This window comes from Neolamprologus multifasciatus, chromosome 3 (assembly GCF_963576455.1).
Source record: "Neolamprologus multifasciatus chromosome 3, fNeoMul1.2, whole genome shotgun sequence".
NCBI classification, from domain to species: Eukaryota; Metazoa; Chordata; class Actinopteri; order Cichliformes; family Cichlidae; genus Neolamprologus; species Neolamprologus multifasciatus.
The window spans coordinates 40800560-40826463 of record NC_140441.1 but is presented as its reverse complement, the minus strand read 5'-3'; the positions used below and the strand labels follow the sequence as shown (position 1 = coordinate 40826463).

At 43.5% G+C, this 25904-nt stretch overlaps 2 protein-coding genes across 2 annotated transcripts in view; one reads left to right on the top strand and one right to left on the bottom strand.

The window, feature by feature from the left end:
- The window catches only part of nlgn2a (neuroligin 2a), a 187347-nt gene extending 163463 nt beyond the window's left edge, over nucleotides 1-23884 (top strand). Inside the window, 5 exon segments of the mRNA XM_085136744.1 lie at nucleotides 4377-4642; nucleotides 15886-16039; nucleotides 16826-17130; nucleotides 17132-17193; nucleotides 19105-23884. Coding sequence (XP_084992870.1) covers nucleotides 4377-4642; nucleotides 15886-16039; nucleotides 16826-17130; nucleotides 17132-17193; nucleotides 19105-19933 — 1616 coding nt within the window. The 3' untranslated portion in view covers nucleotides 19934-23884.
- LOC146523210 (uncharacterized) lies at nucleotides 6407-9121 on the bottom strand. The gene has a single exon (XM_085136754.1). It carries the CDS (start codon nucleotides 8048-8050, stop codon nucleotides 6737-6739), a length of 1314 nt encoding a protein of 437 aa, XP_084992880.1. The 5' UTR covers nucleotides 8051-9121; the 3' UTR covers nucleotides 6407-6736.
- Nucleotides 23885-25904: the final 2020 nt, after the last annotated feature.

Genomic DNA, 25904 nt, shown 5'->3' with positions numbered 1-25904 from the left:
AGGTTAGCTTATTTCCAGCTCTGTATTTCATTCTTAGACTTTGCTGGAGATGCTTTACATGGATCAGAGATGTCTTATAGAGGACCAGAGTGCAGCTCCTCTGTTCATCCTCAGACTGAAACAGCCATTTCAGCTCTTATCCCCCTTTCTTTAAACCAACTTTCTTCTGATTGTCGTCTTATTATAAACAGAAGGTGTGAACAGCAGGAGGGCGGAGCTTCATTGCTCATAGCTGTGTGCCTGAGATGACTGCATCAAGGATTTTTGCTGTCTCTGACATCACACAGAGCCATAAGGAGAAAAAACTCAAAAAACCAACATCAGTTTCACATATATCGTTTACTCTGGGCTGAATCTGATAAGCTTAAAGATTTGTAGTTTTTTCCCGTCGTTTATTTCTTTTCACAGAGACAAAACTCTAAATGAACCAACATCCTTCGCTAAATCACACCTTCAGTCTGTTTAGTGGCCAGATGTGTGCAGGCCAGGCGCAACAAAAAATGAAATACAGGATGAAGGTGTTGTGCTCTGGACTAGTGAATAACATGGAGAGTTGTTTATCTGTGCAGTTTTATTCATTTACAGCAAACTGATGCAGTTTGTGTTCTCTGCACATCTGTGGTGCTCTGCTGCGTCACACAATGTGAAGCATGTCAGACTATAGAAAGATGTGTGGTTCAGCTAGAGACCGGGTCGGACCACGGGGAGGACCATGCCTCCTTTAACATACATTTCTCGACTAATATATTTCTCTCCTTACATTACATACATTCTGTCTGAATGACTAAAGTTTCTGTCCTCAGTCAGTCAGTTCAGCTCTCTTTAGTGAGCCATGTTTTATTTAATTTAAAATATGATTGTCACGTATAGAAGCACAGCTGGCAGCTTCCAGCCCAGAAACGGTTAAGTCCTGTGATGTTCACTTGACACCTTTATCCCCAAAGGAAAACACTGCTTGTCCTTTGAACTGAACAATTTAAGCAGTCGTGTAGCTAATGTGCGAGCGGAGGTTTGATCCACGTTATGTTATTCATCTCTTTGGAGGATAAATGGCGTGGGAGCTCCAGCATTACCCTGAATTACCTGCCTTTGGCGTGCGCTCCTCTGTCCGCGCTTCACTGCTCTGCAGCAGGAAGTCTCTCTCTCCACTGAAATCCAACATCTATCTGACCTCGTGCTCCCCATTACCAACAACACACCCCGAGGGCTAAGTGTTAACACCGCACCGCCAAAAGACAGAGGCCGACAGACCAATCGACTTTGATCGGAACTGAGATCAGCGTGGCCGACGATCCGCAGCCAAACGGTCACGCGCTCGCCGCCTTTGATCATGCTGTTCTTGAAGCTGTCCTCCTCCAGTCGTGGCTCCTCTGTTCTCTCGGCTGCTCGAGGACTCTCCCTCAATATGTCTCCCCTCTCTTCATTTTCCGTCTCGCACACACAAACTGCAAAGGACAGAAACAGGAAAGAAATGGTGGGTGAGAAGAACGAGAGAGATTAGAGAGTGTGTTCACACAACCACACATCTGTTTCAATTACTGCTCTGTGTGCGCGTGTGTGCGTGTGCGTGCGTGTCTGAAGCACCAAGCAGACGTCTGACTTGTCTCTAATTTTGACTCATTCTGTCTGCGTAGATGTGCCTTGAAAACAAATGTGTTGTCAAAGCTTGAATGAGCATCTGTGCGCTGCTGCTGTGTCACTGTATCTGTTTAACACAATGTCTGTAATTACCGCTGATGTCTGTTAACCCTTCACATTAACCCAGACCACCCCCAGACTTTCCTGTTGAGCACCTCTGTCTGATTGCATATACACAAATATAACCTATAAAGCCTGTTAACTTCACTTCTTTAACACTTTGGAGGGAAAAGTTTGTATTTTCTTTGTGTTGCTAAGTCATGGTGTGATTAGCATAAGTTAAAAGAGGTAAATAACTAGCCCGACATCCTGCAAAGTGACTAATATTAAATGGGTTATTGTAACTTACATGCTTTCATTATTAGTAGTAGTTTTATTAATGGGAATACTTTATATGAAAATACACATTTTAATTATAAGTCCATATTAGTGTGTGTGAATGTGAGAGTGAATGAATAATGGAATTGTAAAGCGCTTTGGGTGCCTTGAAAAGCGCTATATAAATCCAATCCATTATTATTATTATTATTATTATTAGTTGCTTCTGGTCTCTTTATTAGTTATCATGAAAAGATGTAATAACAGCTTACAATTCATGGCAATATTCCACTTTCAGTTATCCTTTAAAAACCTTGTCATTACTGCATAACAACAGTAAATAACAGTTAAAGTATGAGTGCTATGACTGATGATTTTAAGTCTTGATGTGTAAAGTCTGTTTGCTAACATATCATTTTTCATGTTTATTTATATAATTAACTTTTTAAGATTGTATGTTTCACAGCCCTGTCATGTGTTAGTCAGAGGTATTCTTTGTTCTCATTCGTGGATGCGGAATGTTTACCTCAGTACTCAGTACTGTGACTACAAGTCATTGGTCGCTGGTTGCCATGACACCACTAGTTCCATGTGTACAGCCCTTTAACCCTCTCAGGCTCAAATTAAGTTTTTGTTGCTAATGCACAAAAGAATACCTGCAGTGGTACTTCTGAGTAAAAAAACTCATAAAATGTATGTGGGGTTGTTAGCTTTTACTTGTTGCAAATCTGCAACGCCTGCCTTGAGAGGGTTAAAGGGTGGTGGTGCCATCCTGCAAGATTAATAACATGTAGTAAATGTGGGTGACTGACCACAAAACTACAGCTAACTCAGAACATATTCCCTGTTCTAAAGTCAAATCGTGCCCATGGCTAACAGGTTGCTCAGCAGTTATTAAACAGCAATAAGAAGGTTAGTGAGGAAACTCTCTAAATGGTCTTCTAGTTGCAGAATATGCAGACTTAGACGTTAATGCTTAATAAACATTGTGACTGATGAGGAGCCATTCTGTCGCTAACATGCTAATAAGCAGCTTGTCAGTTGTAGATTTATGTGCTTTAATGTAAAATGTTACCTTTTCTTCACGTTTTCTTTCTCTCTGCAAGGATTAAATCAACAAGTGAGCTCCAGAGATGTCTCTAATTATAGTGTCTAACTTGCTCTGCTTCTAGTATTAATGCTAATCCATAATGATTATGTTCCAGCTCCAACATGAGCTCAAATAAAACAAAAAATCTAAAGCACAACCTTAAAAACCGAGGAATGCCACTCTTAACCCCTTTTGTCTTGTTGCTGACAACCAGCCTCACCCCGTCCCTCACTGTCACCTGTCTGTCCTCATGCCTGCGCTTTGTCATCACCCCGTCGTCATCTTCCTCTTCATCAGCATCTAATGGCGTTACATCAGTCCACTAGACGCCACCTGTCTGTCATGCCTCCCCCCCCTTCTCCCCTCCACCAGGGTGCCAGGTAAGGAGTCTGTCATCCTCACACTTAATGGACACCAATCATGTCAACAACACAGTGTCACAGAGCAGGGCTGACATCAGAGGCTTACAGGAGGGATAGCAGGACGTAGGGAGGGGGTTGTTAGTGATACTAATATGAAGGTTAGAGGGAGGCAGAGGACAGTAATCAGTATCCATCCACAGTTAAGAGGAGTGAGACAAGGACAGGATGAGAAACAGGAGTCTATGCTGAAGAGGAGAAAGAGGGAATAAAATGCTTTGAAATGGAAAATACGAAAAAAGCAGCAGCCAAGTAGAGCAAGGTTTCAAGCAGCGAAGGCAAGAGGCACTAAAGGAGCGACAAAGAAACTGATTTTGAAGACGAATAAAATATACCCTCTCTGTCTGTCTCTCCTTCCCTCCTCGGCCTCTCTCGGTGCAGATATGTAGGTATAGCTGTTTCCAAGCTACTTCTTACTATAATTGATTTCCCAGGGAAAGAAGGCTCTGCAGCTCTGCTTAATAATTAACTGACCAATCTTCGGCCCAGGAGAAGGGAGAGAAAGAAAAAGGGAGCTCGGGAGGAAACGAGAGAGAGCCAGGCGGCCCCCTTAATGAGCCACTTGAGTGGTTTAAACAGCACAGGACAGCCAGAACTAAAGGAGAAGAAAGCAGCTCAAGAAAGGAAAAAATAGATCTTTTGACATCTCAGATGAGCTTTTTCCCAGTCCTGCCTCCACTTTTTGGAGCTAAAGCTCCATAGCATGCTCTGTCAGTGATGCTCTGGGTCTGTAGTCCCATCCTGTGTCTACCAGCTTTTCTCTAGTAAGAAACGTGATGAGGAAAAATTGTTAAACTGTATTTTTAATCAAGTTCTCTAGCAGAAAGAAAGTTATGTGATTTATACATCAGGCATCCTCCCTCCGCCCTGAACCTCACCAAAATGTTTTTCTTTCCCACGTCTCCTTTCAGGTTTGTTCCACAGGGCCATAGCGCAGAGTGGCACAGCCATCTCCAGCTGGTCCGTTAACTACCAACCCCTCAAGTACACCAAGATCCTGGCCCGGAAGGTGGGTTGCACCTACGCAGAGACGGCTGACCTGGTTGACTGCCTGAGGCGCAAGAACTTCAGAGAGCTGGTGGACCAAGACATCCAGCCGGCCCGCTATCACATCGCCTTTGGGCCTGTTGTGGATGGAGACGTAGTTCCTGATGATCCAGAGATTCTCATGCAGCAGGTGAGGGTCTGATAACAGCAGCCGCACATCTCTGTTGTGTTTTATTATCCAAGCAAAGTGGTGAGAACTCCTGGACTTTATTAAAGAAAAGTATAAACACAAGTACACGCAAAGATGAGACACAACTATAGAGACAAAGAGCGATCTGACTGGGACAAGTAAAACTAACTGGGAGAGCAGTTTTCTTCCAACAATCACTACCAAAATAAAACAGGAAGCAACAAGACACAGTAGCAAATAAGCTAAATGTAGTCAGACCTGGAAAATGTTAAGCTGGAACAGAACCTTAAAGCAGCAAGATGTGATCCTGTAATTCAAAGCCGACAGAGAGTCGTCAAGGTTTTCAAAGAGCGGGTTTCTCTTCTCAGTTTGATTGGAATATTTTCATGTGACAAGAATAAAAAATTCTTCTTCTTCTTTATTCATCCATCCAGATGGTATTTTGGACCAACTTCTGAGTGAAAAACTGAAAAAGTTGATTTGTGTGTATTATTAGTGTAAGTAACCACTGCTGGTTGACCAGGATTTTTAATTACAAAAGAGATTCTTAAAAAGTTTTATTATTTGATTAAATAAATGCTACATTTTGAAGAGATTGCAGATGCAATCAGTGTCATTAATGTGAAAGTCATTTTGTGAGACGGGGGAAGTGTTTTATGCAAGGTGAAAAAAATCAAACAAAAGGTGTGTAGAAAGCAGTAACGTGAAAATCACTACAGTGACATATTGTGTGTGAGAGGAAGAAGTGTTTTGAGTTTTGCAGCTCTATGCATTAATCGACACTGCAGGACTTTTAAAGGATCGGCCCTGAAGCCGTGACCTGCAGAACATGCAATATGATGAAGATCATGGACTTAAGAGTCATATACAGGGTTCTTGAAATCCTTGAAAATGCTTGAATTTTAATATTGTCTTTTCAAGGTTTGAAAAGTGCTTAAATTTCAGATGTGGTTCTTAAATGTGCTTGAAAGTGTTGTAACTAAAAGTTACTGTGACTCAAACATAGAAAAATTAGATTTTTTTATTTCCCAAACCTAATTAATTAGAGATTATTTTTATTTAAAAGTATTTAATAGCATATAACACCTTTGAAAATATGCTTCGGTTGACATTTAACTCCTGAAAATCATCAATCAAAATATGGATATTACCTGACCACAGATTTGTGGTGACGTCACTGCTCTTTTAACTGTTCGGTGTCTTTGCTTTGTTTGCTGGTTGTAGAAATGGTTTAAATGAGTTTTGAGCTGAGATTCAGAGGTTTCTGTGGACACTGCTCATGTTGGCACTTATATTTCTGACCTTTTCTTATAACCGATTAAACATGATCTCCTCCCTTTTGCCCCCATTTTTGGTGGTGTAGGTACAAATGATCAGTCATGACATTCTAATAATAAGTAAGATACTGCAAATACTTATTTCTGCATTTGTGCGATTGAAGTGAATTGAAAATGTGTATGAAATGATACTGTTTTAAAGATTTGGCCTAAATAATTTTGGAGTGAATGAGTCTAAACATGATGACCTAACTAGTGATACCCTGACACACACACACACACACACACACACACACACACACACACACACACACACACTCTCACTCAAGCATGTTGTGCCGGTTTCAGCTGAAACTATGTTTCAAACTATATTCCGGGTTTTTAGTTCACAGTTTTTTTGGTTTAGTTCAAAATAAAAGACAGATCTGAATGTTTGAAAATGTTTTGGAAAGATTCTGTAAAGATGAGATGAAAAATACTCAAAGGATAAATTTAATTGGTTTATTATTTAGATGTGTTGAAAGAAAAGTTAAATAAGCAAGTAAATAAAGAAACAAGGTAAAATGAAGTAATAATGAAAGAAGTTAAACAAGTAAATGAAGAAAAAAGGTAAAATGAAGTAATAATGAAAAAAGTTAAACAAGTAAATGAAGAAAAAAGGTAAAATGAAGTAATAATGAAAAAAGTTAAACAAGTAAATGAAGAAAAAAGGCAGAGGAGAGAAAACCCCAACAATCCCCTCTGAGCAAGCACTTGGCGACAGTGGGGAAGGAAAAACTGCCTTTAAACGGGCAGAAACCTCCTGGCAGAACCAGACTCAGGAGGGGACAGTCAACTGCCGGGACTGGTTGGGGGGGTTAACGGAGGTGGAGCAAGACGAGACTACATCAGGTGAGGAAGCAGTAGCGTCTCTCCTCTGGAATAAGCGGAACCATTTTTTCTTTTTTTTCATACACTTTTCCACGAGCGCTTTTTTCTCCAGGATGAGATTTCTCAGCTCATCGATGGTTTCTGCGTTTTGCTTTTCAAGTTTCTCACATCTTTGTTCCACCTCTTCCAATGTTGCTTGTTGTTCTTCAAGCTTGTCTTTGAGTTGTTTGGATGTTGCCTCCTGTATCAGCTTGTCCTTGTGCATGTCTGCATTTCTCTGTTGGACCTCTTTGTGCTTGTCTTCTAACTGCTCGTTTCTTTTCTTGATTTCTTGGAGCGTGAGCTGCAGGTCTTCATGTATTTTGTCTTCTTGTTGTTTTTGCACCTGCATTTGAGTGTTTTCACGCTTCAAGTTATTGAATTCCACCAAAATCCCCTTAACGAGCTCGGAGTTGTTTCTCGCTATCTGATCGATCCTTTTCTGCATCTGTGAGCACCGTTTCTCCAGTTTGTCCTTTTCTTCTTCCACTTTAGTTACTTTGTCCTCCAGCTGATTACAAAACTCTTGCAGTTTTAGATTTTTAGACTCAAAGTCCTGGACGATACGTTTTCCTTCTTTCAGTCTTTCCTGCTGTTGCTCTTTCTGTTGAAGAAGGTCTTTATTTTGGCGCAGTGTTTCATCCAGGCTTTCTTTTAGCATGTGGTATTTTTCCTGCATGCTCTTCAGTTCGTGCTGCATGTCTCGTTGGTTTTTGTCCTGCTCTTCCTTCTGTTGGAGGAATTTACTCTTTTCTTCCACAGCTTCATGGAGCTGTCTTTGGAGGAGCCGATTTTTTCGGTCCATGTATTGGAGATCCCATTGTATCTTATCAGTCATCGTTTTCTTGTCTTGGAGCTGGTTGGTCATTTCTTTTAGTTCTGCACTCTTTTGCCTGTTTTCTTTAATGAGGTGCACAATCTGCTCTCGGGTCTGAGCAAACTTGATTCCCCAGCCCTCATTAATAATTTTTATGTCCGGCTGGCGCTGTTGTCTTTCTTCCAGCTCTTTATTTTGGGCTTCCATTCGTCTACACTTGTCCTCCAGTTGAAGTTTCTCTTCTTCAATTTGTTGCATTTTTTTCTGGAGAAGGTAGTTTTCCTTCCTACTCTCCTCTAATGCCCTTTGGAAGGATGAGACGCCATTTGGGGAAATTGTCCGGCCACGCCAGGAAGGAGAGGCGGCGTAATCTTTTTGAATTGGTTGTTTTTTTCTTAGAAACATGTTGGAGTTTCTATACGATGACTTCGAAGAGCTTTCCAAATGTTTCTGTGGTGAACGTTTTGTAGGCTGCAAACACAGATGCTGCTGAAACGAACTAAAACTTGCTGTTTCTCACCCCTACTTAAGGAAAAACATCAAAGGACTTAAGATTCTTAAGATCTATGACATCATCACTCCCTAAGCCAATGAGATTGTCACAAGACATTTTGGAATGGGGTATTTTTTTTTAAACTGTTTTCAAACTTAACTTAAAATTTCAGTGTTTCCTAGTTGTGGACTATTGGTTAGTCCAGCCGATTAAGAAATTAATTGTCACAAACATCTTGTACACTATATGTATGTAAGGCAACCGTTTCCTTTTTCACTATTTTTGTGTGCTGCTCTTTTAACAAAAGGGGAACAAAAGACATTTAAATCGACCTAAGATGATTTGTTTAAATTTTTACAAGGTCTTACTGAGGTGATGCAAAGTGAAACATGCTTTCTTCTTTTTTGGTAATGTGCTGGAAAAGCTTGAAAAATTGACCATGAATGTGCTTAAAAAGTGCTTGAATTTGACCCTAAAAATGTGTATGAACCCTGCATATATTGCAGTATTTACAGTTTATAGTAGGAATTTCATGGCAACAGCTAATCTTTATTTTGTTTACTGGTAAATGAAATGCTGCCGGTACTGTTCTCTCTATGTGTTGAACTCCTTGAGTGTTCATACTCAGGGAGTGTGAACATTCAGGGATTGGACTGGAGTCCACATGAATGATTACAAAGGTGTAGCCATGCTTTTCCCACTGTTCTCTGCATTTCCTGCTTCCTGTCTATGCACATGTCAAAATAAAAGCTTTCCTGTCTATCCAGATGTCAAAATAAAGATTCACAATTTTCCGATGTATAACAATAGAAATACACTTTACATTTGTGTCATTAGCATATGAACATATTGAAAGCAGAACACTCCCCGGTTGGCATTTCCAAATATGCCACTTCATGCTTAACTGTCTTTGGTTGACTTCTGACTCTCTATTGATAAGAGCAAAATAACATCACTTATAGGCCTTGAGAAAGTCTTTACTTTACCTTGTGATGTTCTGACTTCCACTTTGCGCACCTTCCCATCACTACTTGGAAAGGTGGTAGTGACCAATCCCATTGGCCACTCGTTACGAGATGACTGCTTCTGTTTGAGCAAAACTACATCACCCACTTGTAAGTTGCGACATGCTACTTGCCACTTGCGTCTTGGCTGCAGAGTGTGTAGGTATTCATTTCTCCATCGGGTCCAGAATTCATCAGCAAGTACCTCTACTCATCTCCACTGGCACTTCAAAAGTTCTTTTCCAACAAACTCGCCAGCTGGAGGTGGTACACCAGGTTTCTGCGTTACTATCATAGCGGGAGTCAGCAGCAGTGGTGAAGAAGGATCGGGGGAGACTGGGATCAATGGCCTTGCATTGATTATAGCAGACACCTCTGCCATCAAGGTACAGAGCACTTCATGAGTCAGGGAACTGTGTTTACCGTGAGACAACATGGAGTCCAGTATCCTCCTGGTTACACCAATCATGCGCTCCCACACACCTCCCATATGCGAGGCATGTGGAGGGTTGAACTCCCATGTACAGCCGTGTTCGTAGAGGTATCTCAGGATCTTGCATTGACTCTGATCATCTTGTCCATCCATCCATCCATCCATCTTCATCCGCTTTATCCGATGCCAGGTCGCGGGGGCAGCAGCCTAAGCAAAGAGGCCCAGACCTCCCTCTCCCCAGCCACCTCCTCTAGCTTATCCGGGGGAACACCAAGGCGTTCCCAGGCCAGCCGAGAGATATAATCTCTGCAGCGTGTCCTGGGTCTGCCCCGGGGCCTCCTCCTGGTGGGACATGCCTGGAACACCTCACCCAGGAGGCACCCAGGGGGCATCCTTGTCAGATGCCCGAACCACCTCAGCTGGCTCCTTTAGATGTGGAGCAGCAGCGGCTCTACTCTGAGCCCCTCCCGGACGGCCGAACTTCTCACCCTATCTCTAAGGGAGAGGCCAGCCACCCTTCTGATCATCTTGTCTTATTCCTAATTCAGAACATGCTCCAACAAAGTTTGTACCACAGTCTGACCTCAGCTGCTTCACAGGCCCTCTTAAAGCAAAAAGTCTGCGTAGTGCATTGATGCAGCTACTTGAGTCCATGGACTCAATGACTTCTATATGCACAGCCCTGGTACTCATGCATGTGAAAAGGATCGCCCATCGCTTACTCTGAGCTGCTCCACCTAGAGTTCTTCGGGTGATTACCTCCCACGGACCAAAAACATCCAACCCTACATATGTAAAGGGAGGAGACATGCTCAGACGTTCTGGGGGAAGGTCGGCCATTTTCTGGACTTCCAGTTTTCCTCTCAGCTTTCGGCAGACAATACAGGAATGGATTACAGAGCTAATCGACCTTTTGTCAGCAACAATCCACAGGCCTTCCGCTCTGATTGCCCCTTCTGTAAACTGTCGTCCTTGATGTTTTATCTTTTCATGGTAATGGGTCACTAGCAATTTGGTCACATGATTCTGTTTTGGGAGAATGATTGGATTTTTCATTCCAAGACTAACAGTGGAGTGTTTCAGACGTCCACCAACCCGTAAAAGACCGTTGCACATGAAAGGGTCTAGCTTGAGGATTGTGCTTGTCTTTGAAATTGCTCTATTCTCTTGCAGTGCAACATACTCTTCTGGATAAGCGTCCCTTTGGACCAACCCAAGTATGGTCAGTTCTTCTGGAGTATGAAGTTTGTTGCACATATACCATCCTCTACATGTATTTGGGGGATTGGTACTGAATGATTGAGTCTGGTGGCTCAAGAAGGCAACTGCTCTCAGTAAAGACCTCCAGGTGGAGAAGCGTTGGAACCTATTTGAAGTCAACTTCAAGTTCATAGTTATATGGGTAGCACAGGATGTCAGCTGTGGTCTTACCTCCACATCTGCATCTGGTTCCACCAGCTCAAAGGGCTCATGTGTTTCAGCCACAGGAGGCTTGTGAAGAAAATCTGGACCTGTAAACCACATAGTCTCTCCAAGCCAAGATGCTTTGACCGATCTGGTGGCTAGGTCAGCTGGATTCTGATCTGTTGGCACGTAGTGCCACTGCTGAGGAGAAGTTGTCTGTCGAATTCAGTGAACACGATTGTGCACATACACATAGAATCGTTTAGAATCATTGTGGATGTATCCGAGAACCACCTTGCTGTCACAGAAAACCTTCACAGTATCAGGTTTAAGATCAAGTTCCCTGAGGATTAGTTCTGCCACTTCGACGGCCAGCACTGCCCCACAGAGTTCCAGGTGAAGGATTGTGGGCTCTGGTTTAGGAGCTAGCTTGGCTTTCCCAAGTACAAAGCCGACTCGATACTGTCCGTCTGTAGTGATGACTTTCAGGTAAGCTACTGCTCCTATGGCCCAGTTTGAGGCGTCAGAAAATACACACAGCTCAGTATACATAGCAGTGGAGAGGGACTGTTGTATATAGGCACGAGGAAGCTGAAGATTACTTAAATCCTGTAGTGATCTTCTCCATGTTTCCCATTCATTTAACTTGTTTGTGGGAAGTTCTGTATCCCAGTCGCATATGTCAGCTGAAAGTTCCCTTAGTAGTGCTCATCCTCGGATAGTCACTGGAGCAGCCAAGCCCAGTGGGTCGAAGAGGCCGTTAACTGTCGATAGCACTCCTCGGCGAGTGAAGGGTTTATCGTCAGCTGCAACTTTGAATGTGAAGGTGTCAGAATCTATCCTCCATTACAGACCAAGGCTTCTTTGTGCTGGGAGAACTTCCTCATTTAGCGCCAAGTCTTTTAAACCTGTAGCCAGATCTTCAGGGGTGAAAGCCCGCATCACTTTGATACTGTTGGAGGCAATCTTATGCAGTTTAAGATTAGATTCTGCCAGTGATGCTTGAGTGCACTTGAGAAGGTCAATAGCTTCTGCTTCTGTCGAGAGAGAGATCAGTCCGTCGTCCACATAAGTGTCTTTTTTTTTTTTTTTTTTTTTTTGAAAGAAGTGTCTCTCCACAAACTGGCGTGTGTCAGGTCCGTATTTGTGCTCACCCTCTTGGTAAGCTCTTCGAAGTCCATATATAGCGACTGCAGGTGACAGGCTATTCCCGAACACATGCACGCGCATGCGGTATTCCCCTACTTCCTTTGTCAGGTCATGATCTTTGTGCCAAAGAAATCTTAGATAATTTCTGTAGTCCTCTCTCACCATGAAACCATAGAACATCTGTTGGATGTCGGCTGTCACGGCAACAATGTCCTTTCTGAACCTGAGCAGCACTCCTAACAGGGAGTTATTTAGGTCAGGACCTGAGAGCAGGAGGCCGTTAAGAGAAATGCCACTTTCTTGTGCGCTTGAGTCAAATACCACACGTATTTGATCGGGTTTTTGGGGGTGGTAGACCCCAAAAATGGGTAAATACCAACATTCTTCATGTTCTTGGAGAGAAGGTGCCTTCTCAGCGTGCCCATTTTCGAAGAGCTTCTTCATGAACGCAATGAACTGCTCTTTCATTTTAGGATTTTTGCCCAATGTGCGATCCAGAGAGTGGAGACGAGACAAGGCTTGAGCACGGTTGTTTGGTAGGTGTGGTCTGGGCAACCTGAATGGTAGAGGAGCAACCCAGCTGTTTTGTTCATTCTGACAGAACTCCTTCTGCATGATGTTCAGAAAGCTCTCGTCTTCAAACGACAAAGCCGGTTCGTTATCACATGTCTGTCTTGTGAATACGCTTACCCCAAGTTTTTCCTCAGCAGGCATGTTGATGGAGCCATAACTGGACAGGGAAGGGTAAATATCGGGTCTTGGCTCCCCACCATACGCCAACTTTTCTTTCACAGATGTTTCATTCTGACATGGCACCATGAAAGATGGACGTCCATTCGGCAGGACACTAGTCTTATAGTCTATCTCGGGAATGTAAGGCACTATGGGCATCAAGTGGGCATGGGAACGCGCAACCTCTGGTGAGGGGATTTCAGACCTGTTGGTCATGATGTCATTACATTCAATGAGTGGAGGTAAGTCTAAGCACACTTCACTGTCTAAAGCCTCAATCTGAAACCTGACTGCCTTTCTCCCTGTCATCTCAGTAGTACCAGCGCATGTCTTCAGCAAGTACGGGGAAAGGTTGCTACTGATCCCAAAGAGTTGGAAAAACTCAGATTTGGCCAGCGAGCGATTGCTCTGGTAATCAAGGATTACATACATCTTGACTGAGCGCTCTCGTTGTCCCTTTGGGAAAACTCGCACCAGGCAGATCTTAGCGCAAGATCGTTCAAGGACACCATCTCCACAGACTTCAGTGCACTTTGAGGTTACCTCTGTTGTGGAGTTGTTTCGCTGGTCTGTATCTGACACTGATGCAGGAGGCGACACTTCTGGGAGAATAGTCTCCGGATGAAGAGCAGTGCAGTGCTTATCACTCTCACATTCATTGCACTGTAGGTTCATGTGACATTCCCTCGCAACATGAGTAACTGAGCAGCACCTGAAGCACCGTCTATGGTCCTTTAATAACTTCTTCCGTTCCATGAGTGGTTTCGTTTTAAAGACCCTACATTTTTCCAGAGGGTGGGGTACTTAGCAAGATCATTTGCGCCTCTCTCTCTCTCTATGTCTGGAGCTTGGATTAGCTACTGTAGACACATTTGTCTTTCGAACGGCTATGGCAGTTCTCCCACCATCATGATTTGCCATGGGTTTTTCATTTCGATTATAATAATGGCTGCTGTTTGTCAAAACAAAACTGGGATAGTTTCTAGCCTTGGCTTCACTGTTCACAAAATCCACAAAAAAGGCAAATGGGGCATTTCTCTTGCAGGTTCACTGGCAGCTTTTCGACAATGGGGTTAATGCCTCTTGGAGTATCCAAGTAACTAAGACCTGGTAGATAACCATCTTCCTTGGCTGCCAAAAGCTCCATCAGTAGGTCACTCAATTCCCTTAGTTTTATGTTTTCTTTCAACATGAGGCGAGGGAAGCAGTCCAGTCGCTTAAAGAGAGCACACTCTATCACTTCTGGGGTTGCATAACATTCTTGAAGTCTCAACCATGACAAATTAAGCGCAGCTTCAGGGTTAGTGATATGAGCAGCACGGATCCTTTTTACATGTTCTGATGACTCCTTGCCAAGCCATTTTACTAGTAGATCTAACTCTTCACTGGTTGTCAGCTCCAAATCCTGAATGGCGCTGAGGAAGGATGACTGCCAAGCTCTGTAGCATTCTGGCTGATCATCAAATTTAGTGAGACCTGTGGTTACTAATTCCCTGCGTGCCAGATACTTTGCAAAGTCTAACATGCCTGTAGATGGAGTCTGAGAGTTTTGCTGTATGCTGATCCTTTGAGAAGTATCTGAATGCCTTATGTGTGGACTGCGTTCTGAAGATGCCTTACAAAAATAGCGAGAGCTCAATGGAGTGGACTGAGGCGAGAATGGCTGCTGTCCTGTAGTCCTGTAGTTGGCTGATGCTCACTTAGCTGTGAGTAACCAGGGTTTGTGGATAAAGTGTGATATTCTACGTTGAATTCTGGGAGTTCTTGTTTTGTTGACAGCGATGCTTTCTTAACATAGATGGGACTTTATGGCAGGTTTAAAACTGATTCGAGCTTGATCTTCGAGGTATGCCTCGGTTTGCTGTTTTATGGACAAAGGTGAGATGCCACTCCTGTTGCTGTGTATATCATCACAGTCTATGGCTGCTGCTGCTTCTAAAACCTCAGCAACAGCAACGGCAGCTGCTTTTTCAAGTTCCAATGCTTCTAGATCTGCCTCAAGAGTAGCCTTTTCTAAATCCAACTTGGCCTTTTGTTTTTTTATTTTGAGCTCCCTCTGTGCAAATGTGGCCCTGGTGCGTGCAGCTTCAGCGATAGCCCTGGCTTTTGCAGCGGCGCTGGCTACTGAATGCTTTGAAGAAGAGGTGCGCTTGGACCTGGAGACCGGTGACACTTTGTCGTCCATTTTGGCATCCATAACTATGCTGGAGAATCCCTCTGACGAATATAGTCTTTCACTGTACTGTTCTCTCTATGTGTTGAACTCCCTGAGTGTGAACATAGATAAACAGCCAGCCAAACTCCTTTTCAAGAGCCAGGAAGGTGAGCGTACTGACTCCAAACATAGCAATCATCTTGAACTGACATCATTGAACTGGTGTGAAACTAGAGAAACACATAATACAAAACTCTTAATCGATTGTCATATAATCAGCAGGTAAATATATTCAGGCACTTACACAGGAGACTATGAAATAAGTATACTGTAGATATGCAAACTGATATTACTACAAAGAAAAACAAGCAGGTAGTGGGTGAGCGTACACTTGTATCATTAGCTCAGAAGCTACACCCTATAGCTGCACTTCAAAGAAGGTACAAAATAATGTCTCAAAACACCCTATTATTAATTGCTTAGTATACAAAGAACTGACAGAACTTATGACTATTGCTTTCTGAAGGACTCCTTTGAAGGATTGCTTTGGATTCCACATGAATGATTACAAAGGTGTAGCCATGCTATTCCCACTGTTCTCTGCATTTCCTGCTTCCTGTCTATGCACATGTCAAAATAAAAGCCTTCCTGTCTATCCAGATGTCAAAATAAAAGATTCACAATTTTCTGATGTATAACAATAGAAATACACTTTACACTTATTTGTGTTATTAGCATATGAACATATTGAAAACAGAACACTGCCAATTCACAAAGCTGTGTTTCAGCTGCACTTCCTGTTATTAGACTTGTGATGCACACAGGCTCTGTTCCAGCACTCAGCATGTTCTTCCTTATTTTCTCCACCAGGGGGAGTTCCTAAACTATGACATCCTGATAGGAGTGAACCAGGGAGAGGGGCTCAAGTTTGTGGACGACAGTGAGGACAACGACGGCATCTCAGCTGCGGCATTCGACTACACCATCTCCAACTTTGTTGACAACCTTTACGGATACCCAGAGGGTGAGGACGCCTCCTCTGTAAACTGCCACTTTTTCAGTTATTCCATTTTACAGCCTCCTCTCACTTAACTGCATTTTGCAGCATCATCAGGTTTTGTCTTATTAGGAGCCGCGTTTGTTGATTTGTTAGTTTTTTTTTCTGTTTGCTGTATTCATTAAAATAAACGGATAATCATCAAAATGACAAATGTTGACAATTATCAAAGCTTACATTACAATTCTGACAGCTTGAGTTCACATTAATTTTCAAAAGAATATAAAAACCTGTGAAAGTGCTTTAAGCGTTTAAAACATGCGAGTAAAGAATGGAATCAGTAACATGTGAGCCCAGTGAAGTGCATCAAACAAGACAAGCGTGCTAAAGAGAGCCACTCATCCACATCACGGCGTGTCTGCGCCTTTGAGGCTCTGTGGGCAGTAATGCTATCATCCCCCAGGTAGTCGGCTCCCAATCTCAGTGTCGTTGTTTCTGACAGATCGGCCTGCGAACTCCTCACAGCCGGACCAAAGTCACAGTACAGACATGTTTGGATAATGCAGTCATGCTTCCTCTCTGCTGCCTGTCACTCGTTCTGTTATCTGAAAGAGTTTTTTTTTCCTCTCTAGATGTTTCACTCGCTTCCTGGCTCTTGGTTCATCTCACCAACATGTGCTTTGGTTTCATATCTTTTGATCAGACCGATCTCTTAAAAAAATGTCTTGCACTACTGTTACTTTACTCTTAGCAGTTTTTCACTTTTATCTTTCTTCCCCGCTCCTTTTGTCCCCTCCTGTGCTTCTTCACCAGGCAAAGACATCCTCAGGGAGACCATTAAGTTCATGTACACAGACTGGGCGGACAGGGACAACGGCGACATGCGGCGGAAGACTCTGTTGGCCCTGTTTACGGACCACCAGTGGGTGGCACCAGCTGTGGCCACTGCCAAACTCCATGCTGAGTTTCAGTCCCCAGTTTACTTTTACACGTTCTACCACCATTGCCAGACCGAGACGCGGCCAGAGTGGGCCGACGCCGCGCACGGAGACGAGATACCTTACGTGTTCGGCGTACCGATGATCGGTGCCACGGACCTGTTCCCGTGCAACTTCTCCTAAGAACGATGTGATGCTGAGCGCTGTGGTCATGACTTACTGGACTAACTTCGCAAAGACTGGGTAGGCCTCATGTCATAGTAGTGTAAACTGTACACGTTACTGTATGTTGTCTGATAGCCTTCTAGTCATCTTGAATACTTGAATCTGGGTTGCTAGTTTAATTCCCGTGTGGCTTTGACAAATTGAACATACTGGTTCACCAAAAGCATCCAGATCCCAGAGCAGCCGGTTGGTCTTAGATACAGTGGGGCAAAAAAGTATTTAGTCAGCCACCGATTGTGCAAGTTCCCCCACTTAAAATGATGACAGAGGTCAGTAATTTGCACCAGAGGTACACTTCAACTGTGAGAGACAGAATGTGAAAAAAAAATCCATGAATTCACATGGTAGGATTTGTAAAGAATTTATTCGTAAATCAGGGTGGAAAATAAGTATTTGGTCAATAACAAAAATACAACTCAATACTTTGTAACATAACCTTTGTTGGCAATAACAGAGGTCAAACGTTTACTATAGGTCTTTACCAGGTTTGCACACACAGTAGCTGGTATTTTGGCCCATTCCTCCATGCAGATCTTCTCAAGAGCAGTGATGTTTTGGGGCTGTCGCCGAGCAACACGGACTTTCAACTCCCGCCACAGATTTTCTATGGGGTTGAGGTCTGGAGACTGGCTAGGCCACTCCAGGACTTTCAAATGCTTCTTACGGAGCCACTCCTTTGTTGCCCGGGCGGTGTGTTTTGGATCATTGTCATGTTGGAAGACCCAGCCTCGTTTCATCTTCAAAGTTCTCACTGATGGAAGGAGGTTTTGGCTCAAAATCTCACGATACTTGGCCCCATTCATTCTGTCCTTAACACGGATCAGTCGTCCTGTCCCCTTGGCAGAAAAACAGCCCCATAGCATGATGTTTCCACCCCCATGCTTCACAGTAGGTATGGTGTTCTTGGGATGCAACTCAGTATTCTTCTTCCTCCAAACACGACGAGTTGAGTTTATACCAAAAAGTTCTACTTTGGTTTCATCTGACCACATGACATTCTCCCAATCCTCTGCTGTATCATCCATGTGCTCTCTGGCAAACTTCAGACGGGCCTGGACATGCACTGGCTTCAGCAGCGGAACACGTCTGGCACTGCGGGATTTGATTCCCTGCCGTTGTAGTGTGTTACTGATGGTGACCTTTGTTACTTTGGTCCCAGCTCTCTGCAGGTCATTCACCAGGTCCCCCCGTGTGGTTCTGGGATCTTTGCTCACCAGTTCTCATGATCATTTTGACCCCACGGGATGAGATCTTGCGTGGAGCCCCAGATCGAGGGAGATTATCAGTGGTCTTGTATGTCTTCCATTTTCTGATGATTGCTCCCACAGTTGATTTTTTCACACCAAGCTGCTTGCCTATTGTAGATTCACTCTTCCCAGTCTGGTGCAGGTCTACAATTCTTTTCCTGGTGTCCTTGAAAGCTCTTTGGTCTTGGCCATGGCGGAGTTTGGAGTCTGACTGGTTGAGGCTGTGGACAGGTGTCTTTTATACAGATGATGAGGTCAAACAGGTGCCATTCATACAGGTAACGAGTGGGGGACAGAAAAGCTTCTTACAGAAGACGTTACAGGTCTGTGAGAGCCAGGGATTTTCCTTGTTTGAGGTGACCAAATACTTATTTTCCACCCTGATTTACGAATAAATTCTTTACAAATCCTACCATGTGAATTCATGGATTTTTTTTTCACATTCTGTCTCTCACAGTTGAAGTGTACCTCTGGTGCAAATTACTGACCTCTGTCATCATTTTAAGTGGGGGAACTTGCACAATCGGTGGCTGACTAAATACTTTTTTGCCCCACTATAGTTTAAAGGTTGCACAGAGAATCGGCCTCCTGTCTGTATTCAGTGTATTGATGCCACATGTTACTTATAATGGAGACTGAATATAACTTTGAACTGAAACGTTTAACCTTTATGCTCCACCAGGGACCCCAACCTGCCCGTCCCTCAGGACACCAAGTTCATTCATACCAAGCCCAACCGCTTCGAGGAGGTCATCTGGACCAAGTTCAACTCGAAGGACAAGCAGTACCTTCACATTGGTTTGAAGCCTCGTGTCAGAGACAACTACAGAGCTAACAAAGTGGCCTTTTGGCTGGAATTAGTCCCTCATCTTCACAGCCTGCACGATGTGCTCTTTCCCACCACTACGCGCTCCCCTGCAGGCCGTGACCCCGGCACCATGAGGCCCAGAAACAACGTTCCTCGAACCACTCGTCATCCTTACCCTACCTTCCCGTCAGATCCTGAGCCCGAGGGCTCAGAGCGCCCGCCCCAGGACCTCTTTCCCGGAGACACCCGCGACTACTCCACCGAACTGAGCGTGACAGTTGCAGTTGGAGCGTCGCTCCTCTTCCTCAACATCCTGGCCTTCGCCGCCCTTTACTACAAGCGTGACAAGCGACACGAGATGCGCCGGCACCGGCTGTCCCCTCAGCGGGGCGGCCCCGCCAACGACCTGGCTCACAGCCAGGAGGAGGAGATCATGTCCCTGCAGATGAAGCACTCGGAGCACGACGCTCACCATGACATGGAGCCCCTGAGGCCCCACGACATCTTGCGGCCTGCCTGCCCTCCCGACTACACCCTGGCGCTGCGCCGCGCCCCCGACGACGTGCCGCTGATGACGCCAAACACCATCACCATGATCCCCAGCACCATCACCAGCATGCAGCCTCTTCACGCCTTCAACACATTCCCCTCCACCGGCCACAACAACACCCTGCCCCACCCCCACTCCACCACCAGGGTATAGTAGGGACAGGCCCGACACAGCGCCACCTAGGGACCAGGAACACTGGCTCTGCTACCGCTCTGGAAGGGAGGCCTCTAGACGTGGGCCTTCGTTCTGTCCTCTTATTCTCTTCTTTCTCCAAAAGCAACTACACCTGCTGCGTCATGTGCTGTAAAACTTGGCAGCTCCCTCCACTGGTGGCATGTGGAGGTGCAACTGAAGTGTACAGCAGCAGATGAGCAGTTTGGGGTGGGGGTGGGGTGGGTGACTCAGATCTTTCAAAGATACTGTTTTCATAGACGGTCTGCTGTTTCCAGGCTCAAGACCTCCAACATTTGTCAAAGGGACGAATGCTCTCTCGCTCCTCGCTGTTTTCTCTTTTTTACGTTGGCGTCATCTCTTTTTCCATCTCCTGTGTGTTATGTGCACATTATGCTTCTCTTTTCTACATCCGTGTTTTATTACTGCTCTCTTCCTCTCATTTGACACGCCTCCCTCCTGCTCTTCTCTAAAAATTCCCGATCTGCTGAGCAGTTTGGAGGGGGGAGGCGTACACTAAACATATAACTATGAAAACACTGATATCTTTCATTCTACCAGCATTTTTAGGTGCCAAGTAAGTACTGCTGTGTTTCATTTCTCATCGAGGGAGAAGAAAAACGAAAGAAAAACAGAGTATCGCTATTTACCGTCAACTAACAGAATTCTGTCATGTTCTCATGACAAAGTGCCAAACTGGCCTCAGTCGTGATTTTCTTTCTTTCATCTTCTCTTTTTTTGTTGTTTTGTTTGACGCATTTGTTTAATTGTTGTTTTTTATTGTGTGGAAAGAATTTTTCTGAAAATATAGATATAGAGAAATGATATTATATATAGTTCTATATAAAAATGTGTACAAAGGAGAAAGTATATAAAAGGGTTTTCTCAGTGGGGGATCTATGCATGAATTATTTTTAAAGAGGCGGGGAAAAGGACACTGTACCTGTCGATGCACGTTTCCCAAAATCTAAACGAGTCATATCGCTCCATGTTTGCTACTTTTGGTTTTTGGTTTTCTCCCGCAGAGTAAGAGCATCGCAGGAGCTCCTGAAGTCAAACGACGCCTCCCAGCACTCATTTATTAAAACGGAGTCGATGCCAAAAGTCTTAAACGTTAGAATCAAAGCAACAGCTGTGAACTCTGTCATGGTGTCATGTGCAGCCTTCATCTTACTGTCACTACTTTTTTATTTTAGGGTACGTGAGGTAAAGCGTCCGTCGATGTAGCTTGATTGTACAAAATTATTTTTCTACGTTATTAACAAAACAGAGCAGAGACTGATGCTGCTCCTGTCTGACCCCCTTATGTCTGGTACGTGTGTGTGTGTGTGTGTGTGTGTGTGTGTGTAGGAGCAGCTGTCGCTGTGTGAGTGTGATATCACATCTGCATCACTCAAGCGTAGACGGGCCCGCGTCAGACAACAATAAACAAAAAGCAGAAAAAGGCCAACAGTAAAAACTCAGACTCCAGCATGAGCTCCTTCCTGCTGCTTAACCAATCACCTTCCTCCATATCATCACCGCTCCCTCCCTCCTCCACTCTCCATCCTACACCACCTTTGTTATTTAACACCGACCCCCCCAAACTGATAATCAGACAAATTCCCAAACACCTGACTTCACTGTGTCGACACCGTTCCTGACTATTTCTGACCTCAGTTCAGCTCTGCTATTATCCTCACATTAAGGGTTCATTCACCTGCCTGCAGATGATCTGTGAGCTCGTCGGTTGTAAATTAAACTCTAAGCACACTGAGGGTAACCGGGAGGCGTTCAGGGCCTGCAGTGCAGAGCTGCAACATGAAAAAAAGGGGATGGGGGCTCAGATCTCCTGAACAGGGTAGAAACCACACGGTGGGTTTGTGCTGTTTGTGATTCCTGCTCCGTCACTCTGGTGGAGACGACTGCAGCTCAGCAGCGCTCCCTGCTGATCCTCTGATGAAGATGTCAACAGTATGTAAACTGAGCTGATGTGCTGCTGTTTGAGCCCACATGGTAGCGTACGTCCAGTATGAGAGAACTTAGTCACCGGTGCTGTCTTTGCTTGTGCTCTAGCTTTAGCCTGTTTGATTGTTTGTTTTCTATTTTATTACTGCCTAAAAGGGGAGGTGGGGGAAACACATGCCTGACTTCTCCTGTCAGAGGTTTTGTAAGCTCACTGGAAGGGAAACGTGCACAATGTAAATCATAAAACAACTGACTGGGGCTGTGCTGCAGGTGGATCAGTGCTGTGGACAGTAGCTGTGGAAAAGAGACTGGACAAAGACTCTCAGCCTTAAATACAGGACAGAGGATGATCCGATCATCTTTCAGCTAACAGTGTCGAGCAGAAGGACGGCCGGCTGATGCGTCCGTACGAACCCTTTTGTACTCACTCCTGTGTATAAGGAGGTGGCGAGGGGTTGTGTAGTTAACCTCAGCACCACACAGCTACAGCAGAGGAGAGGACACAAACGAGTCCTTTCATTCGGCTCTGTTCTTTCTCCTTGTCTGTTTTATAAGCTAACACTAGAGGGCGCCATTGTGGCACATTCAGCGCTCACTCTGAGGTCACTGGACAGAGAAGAAAATACCAAACTGGGAGATGGGATGGAGACGAAACATCTGGAAGATCAGAACTGTACATTTTTAAGTGTAAGAAAAAAAACAGACAAAATATTTGTAAATATTAAGTTTCTTGTTTATTTTATGTTTTGTTTTTTGTTTTTGTTTTGGAGTGAATGAATGATATGCTTATTTTGTGATGACAAAAGACAACAGGTGCAGTTTGTAATGAGAAGAAAAAAATGGACATTTGAGGTTTCAAATGAGTTCATCCTTACCACCGATCAGTTTTGTCTTTGTTTTTTCAACATTTATTTTATTTTTGTCATAACGTTGATCGTTATCATGTGACCATCCTGTAGCAGGAAGGTCGCTGTAGCAGAAGTCATCTCCACTGAAGCCCCCTCACAGCAGAGGGCCAGTCATGCTGTTTATTAGGATTTGCTAGTTTTCAGTGAGAAAAAACATTTTCATCAAGTTTTAAATCCTTTCGTTGCTCTTTTCTCTGCCATTGTCATAAAATCGTCGTCCTCTTTTCAAGCCTTAGCTCGCTTTTATTTTGAAATATGAGTCTTGTGATCAGAGATGAATCTGTGCTGCATGATGTGCGTAACATCAGAGCGATAAAAGCCAGCTTTGCCTTTCAGTGATTCGCAGTAAGGACATAAATGACCTAAACTGAGACTGAAAAAAAGTGCAGTCAGTTAAATGTTAGCTCACCTAACATGTAGCAGTGTTTACATGTAGCCATGTTTGACAGACTCCAGGGCTTTGATACCATAAGATGCCTCATATCCTCACAGACTCATGAGATCACACAGGTGGTCTGACCTGCTCGTGCCACACTGTGCTGTCTGTCTGTCCGTTGTTTTTCTCGTGCAGTGATGTTATGTAGCAGAAAAACAGTTGGATGCTCGAAAAGTGCAGAGCGATGGGTGACGTGTGGAGTACATCACAGTCTGTGTGTGTTCAACAGCTGTTAGAGCAACACTTTGTCCTTTCTGTGGTATAACTGCTGGATTTATTTTATTTCAACACTCAAAAACGGTCAGCAAAGAAAAACTTCATGATTGGATGATCCCGTGTCACGTCCACAGTGTCAAACGTGCACAGAGACAGTGACACCCACAGAGAAACCCTCAGCTTGGTGTCCATTGCAATTCTGCACCTGTTGTCTTGTTTCTACTTTCTTTGTTGAACTCAGAAACTCGACACTTGAGATGAAGAAAAATGTTAAATAATGGAATAAAAAAAAGATGATTATTAAAAAAAGTAAAGTAAAATTATATAAATAAATGAGGTGATGATATTTCTGTTTACTTTAGAAGTTATTATACACTGTATGCTGTGATTCTGATCTGGGAAACATTAAAGACATTCATAGCCAGACTGCTGACTTGTTTTTATTCAGTCGCCTAACAGAAGTGCAGTGAGAAACGATTTACCCCATCCTGATTTCTTAGCTATTTGCATATTTCAATTCAATTCAATTCAATTCAATTTTATTTATATAGCGCCAAATCACAACAAAAGTAACCTCAAGGCGCTTCATAGATACAGAGAAAAACCCAACAGTCATATGACCCCCTATGAGCAAGCACTTTGGCGACAGTGGGAAGGAAAAACTCTATTTTAAGAGGAAGAAACCTCCGGCAGAACCAGGCTCAGGGAGGGGCGGCCATCTGCTGCGACCGGTTGGGGTGAGAGAAGGAAGACAGGATAAAGACATGCTGTGGAAGAGAGACAGAGGTTAATAACAGATATGATTCAATGAAGAGAAGATATTTGCCACACTTACGTGTTTCAGATCGTGAAGCAAATTTTTATGATAGATAAAGTTGACCAGAGTCAGTATAAAATAAAGCTTTTACATGTATTGCTGGGAGGTCGGCAGCTCCCTCCACTGCTTGGCCCTCTGTGAAAAACAACTGGGATCCAGCTTCCCTGTGATGCTGAATTATATATGCGGACGAAAATAAATAGATAGAAGGATGGATGATTGTATTTTGTGTACAATCGTTGAAGTGTAAAAAGGGTTGGCCCTCCGTGGTGCCCTAAGCAAAGTTTGATTTTTGGGGCCCTTTAATAGTGCCAATAATATTGATTAATGATCACCTACTATAAATGTATTTCATTTTCTAATGTTGATGTTGTTGTAATCCACAGTGAAGAATGTCATAAAAACAGATAACAAATTTGCAATTTTCGTGAAAAATGTTTTCATTAATATTAAAAAAAAAAAACTAAGCAAAATACCTCCCCCTGCTGGCCACACAGAGTAACAATAGATAAAACCTGAGAGCTGCACAGTTGCAGCAGTGTGGTTTACGTCATTCTGTTGTCAGCCTGTTTTACACATCGGTGGTTTCTTATTGACGTGTAAAAAGATCTGAAATCGTAGTAAATTCAGCTGCTATTGTGGGCTGGGGATGATTTACACTTAACATTTTAATAACTGGGTACTGAATGTCATAGGCCCGATGTTCCCTCTAATTTTTCACGTGTCTGAGCGAACACACAAACTCCCTGAGCGGTCCCTTGGACCACTGTGAGCGACATCAGACGTGTGCACTGTGGTCACGCCGGCATCGAATCCATCCAAGTTTCATGGTTTATTAAAATAATCAAATTACAGCATTTACATTTATGTTAGACTACTTTTAATTAACTGCTTTAGCCCATTTACAATGAAAATGTAAAAAAAATCTTGTTCATGACCTGTGTAGTATGTTAACACTATTGGAAGTAAAAATAACTTGAACTCCAATTTCGAAAATACAACTTTTTATTTTTTATTTTTATAAAGCTCTGACTTGTATTATGAGTCTGTGGTCTGGGAGAGATTCCTGTAACTGTCTGTCTCCAAAATACAGTATATAATGACCAATGCTGGGCAATTAATTATGTAGTTACTTCTTCAAAAAAGTAACTCAGTTTGGCAAACAAAGTTTTTTGCAGCTATTTTTTAAATGCAGCCAAGGCATTTTTAAATAAACATTTCAAACTATTTACAGAACAATCAGCTGTTCTGCATCAAATTTGATGCCACACAAATTATTTGTGTCACTCCAAAATATTATTTCTGTCCACTATGAGATAAAGGAGAACAACAGCCTGATACCTGCAGGCCTGACAACAGGAGATGTATCACTGCTGTAACACCTGTAACATTCAGCAGTCGCCTCATTGTTCTGACACACACAACAAAACTATTGACTACACTACACACTAACTACAAAGATCTCAAAACACCGCCGTCACTCCTAAAACTTCCCCCGTTTCTTAACAACTAGATGCCACGTTGCCATATCATTTTTTGATTGGTCGACATGGTACTTTTTTGGACGAATAGGAAAGGCAAAGGAGGTTGGGGTTTGTTTTTGCTCACAGGTGGAGAGTGCTTTCGAGC

What these genes read in the sequence shown, in the direction of transcription:
- LOC146523210 (XM_085136754.1), bottom strand. Translation starts at nt 8,050, where the DNA reads ATGTTTCTAAGAAAAAAACAACCAATTCAAAAAGATTACGCCGCCTCT.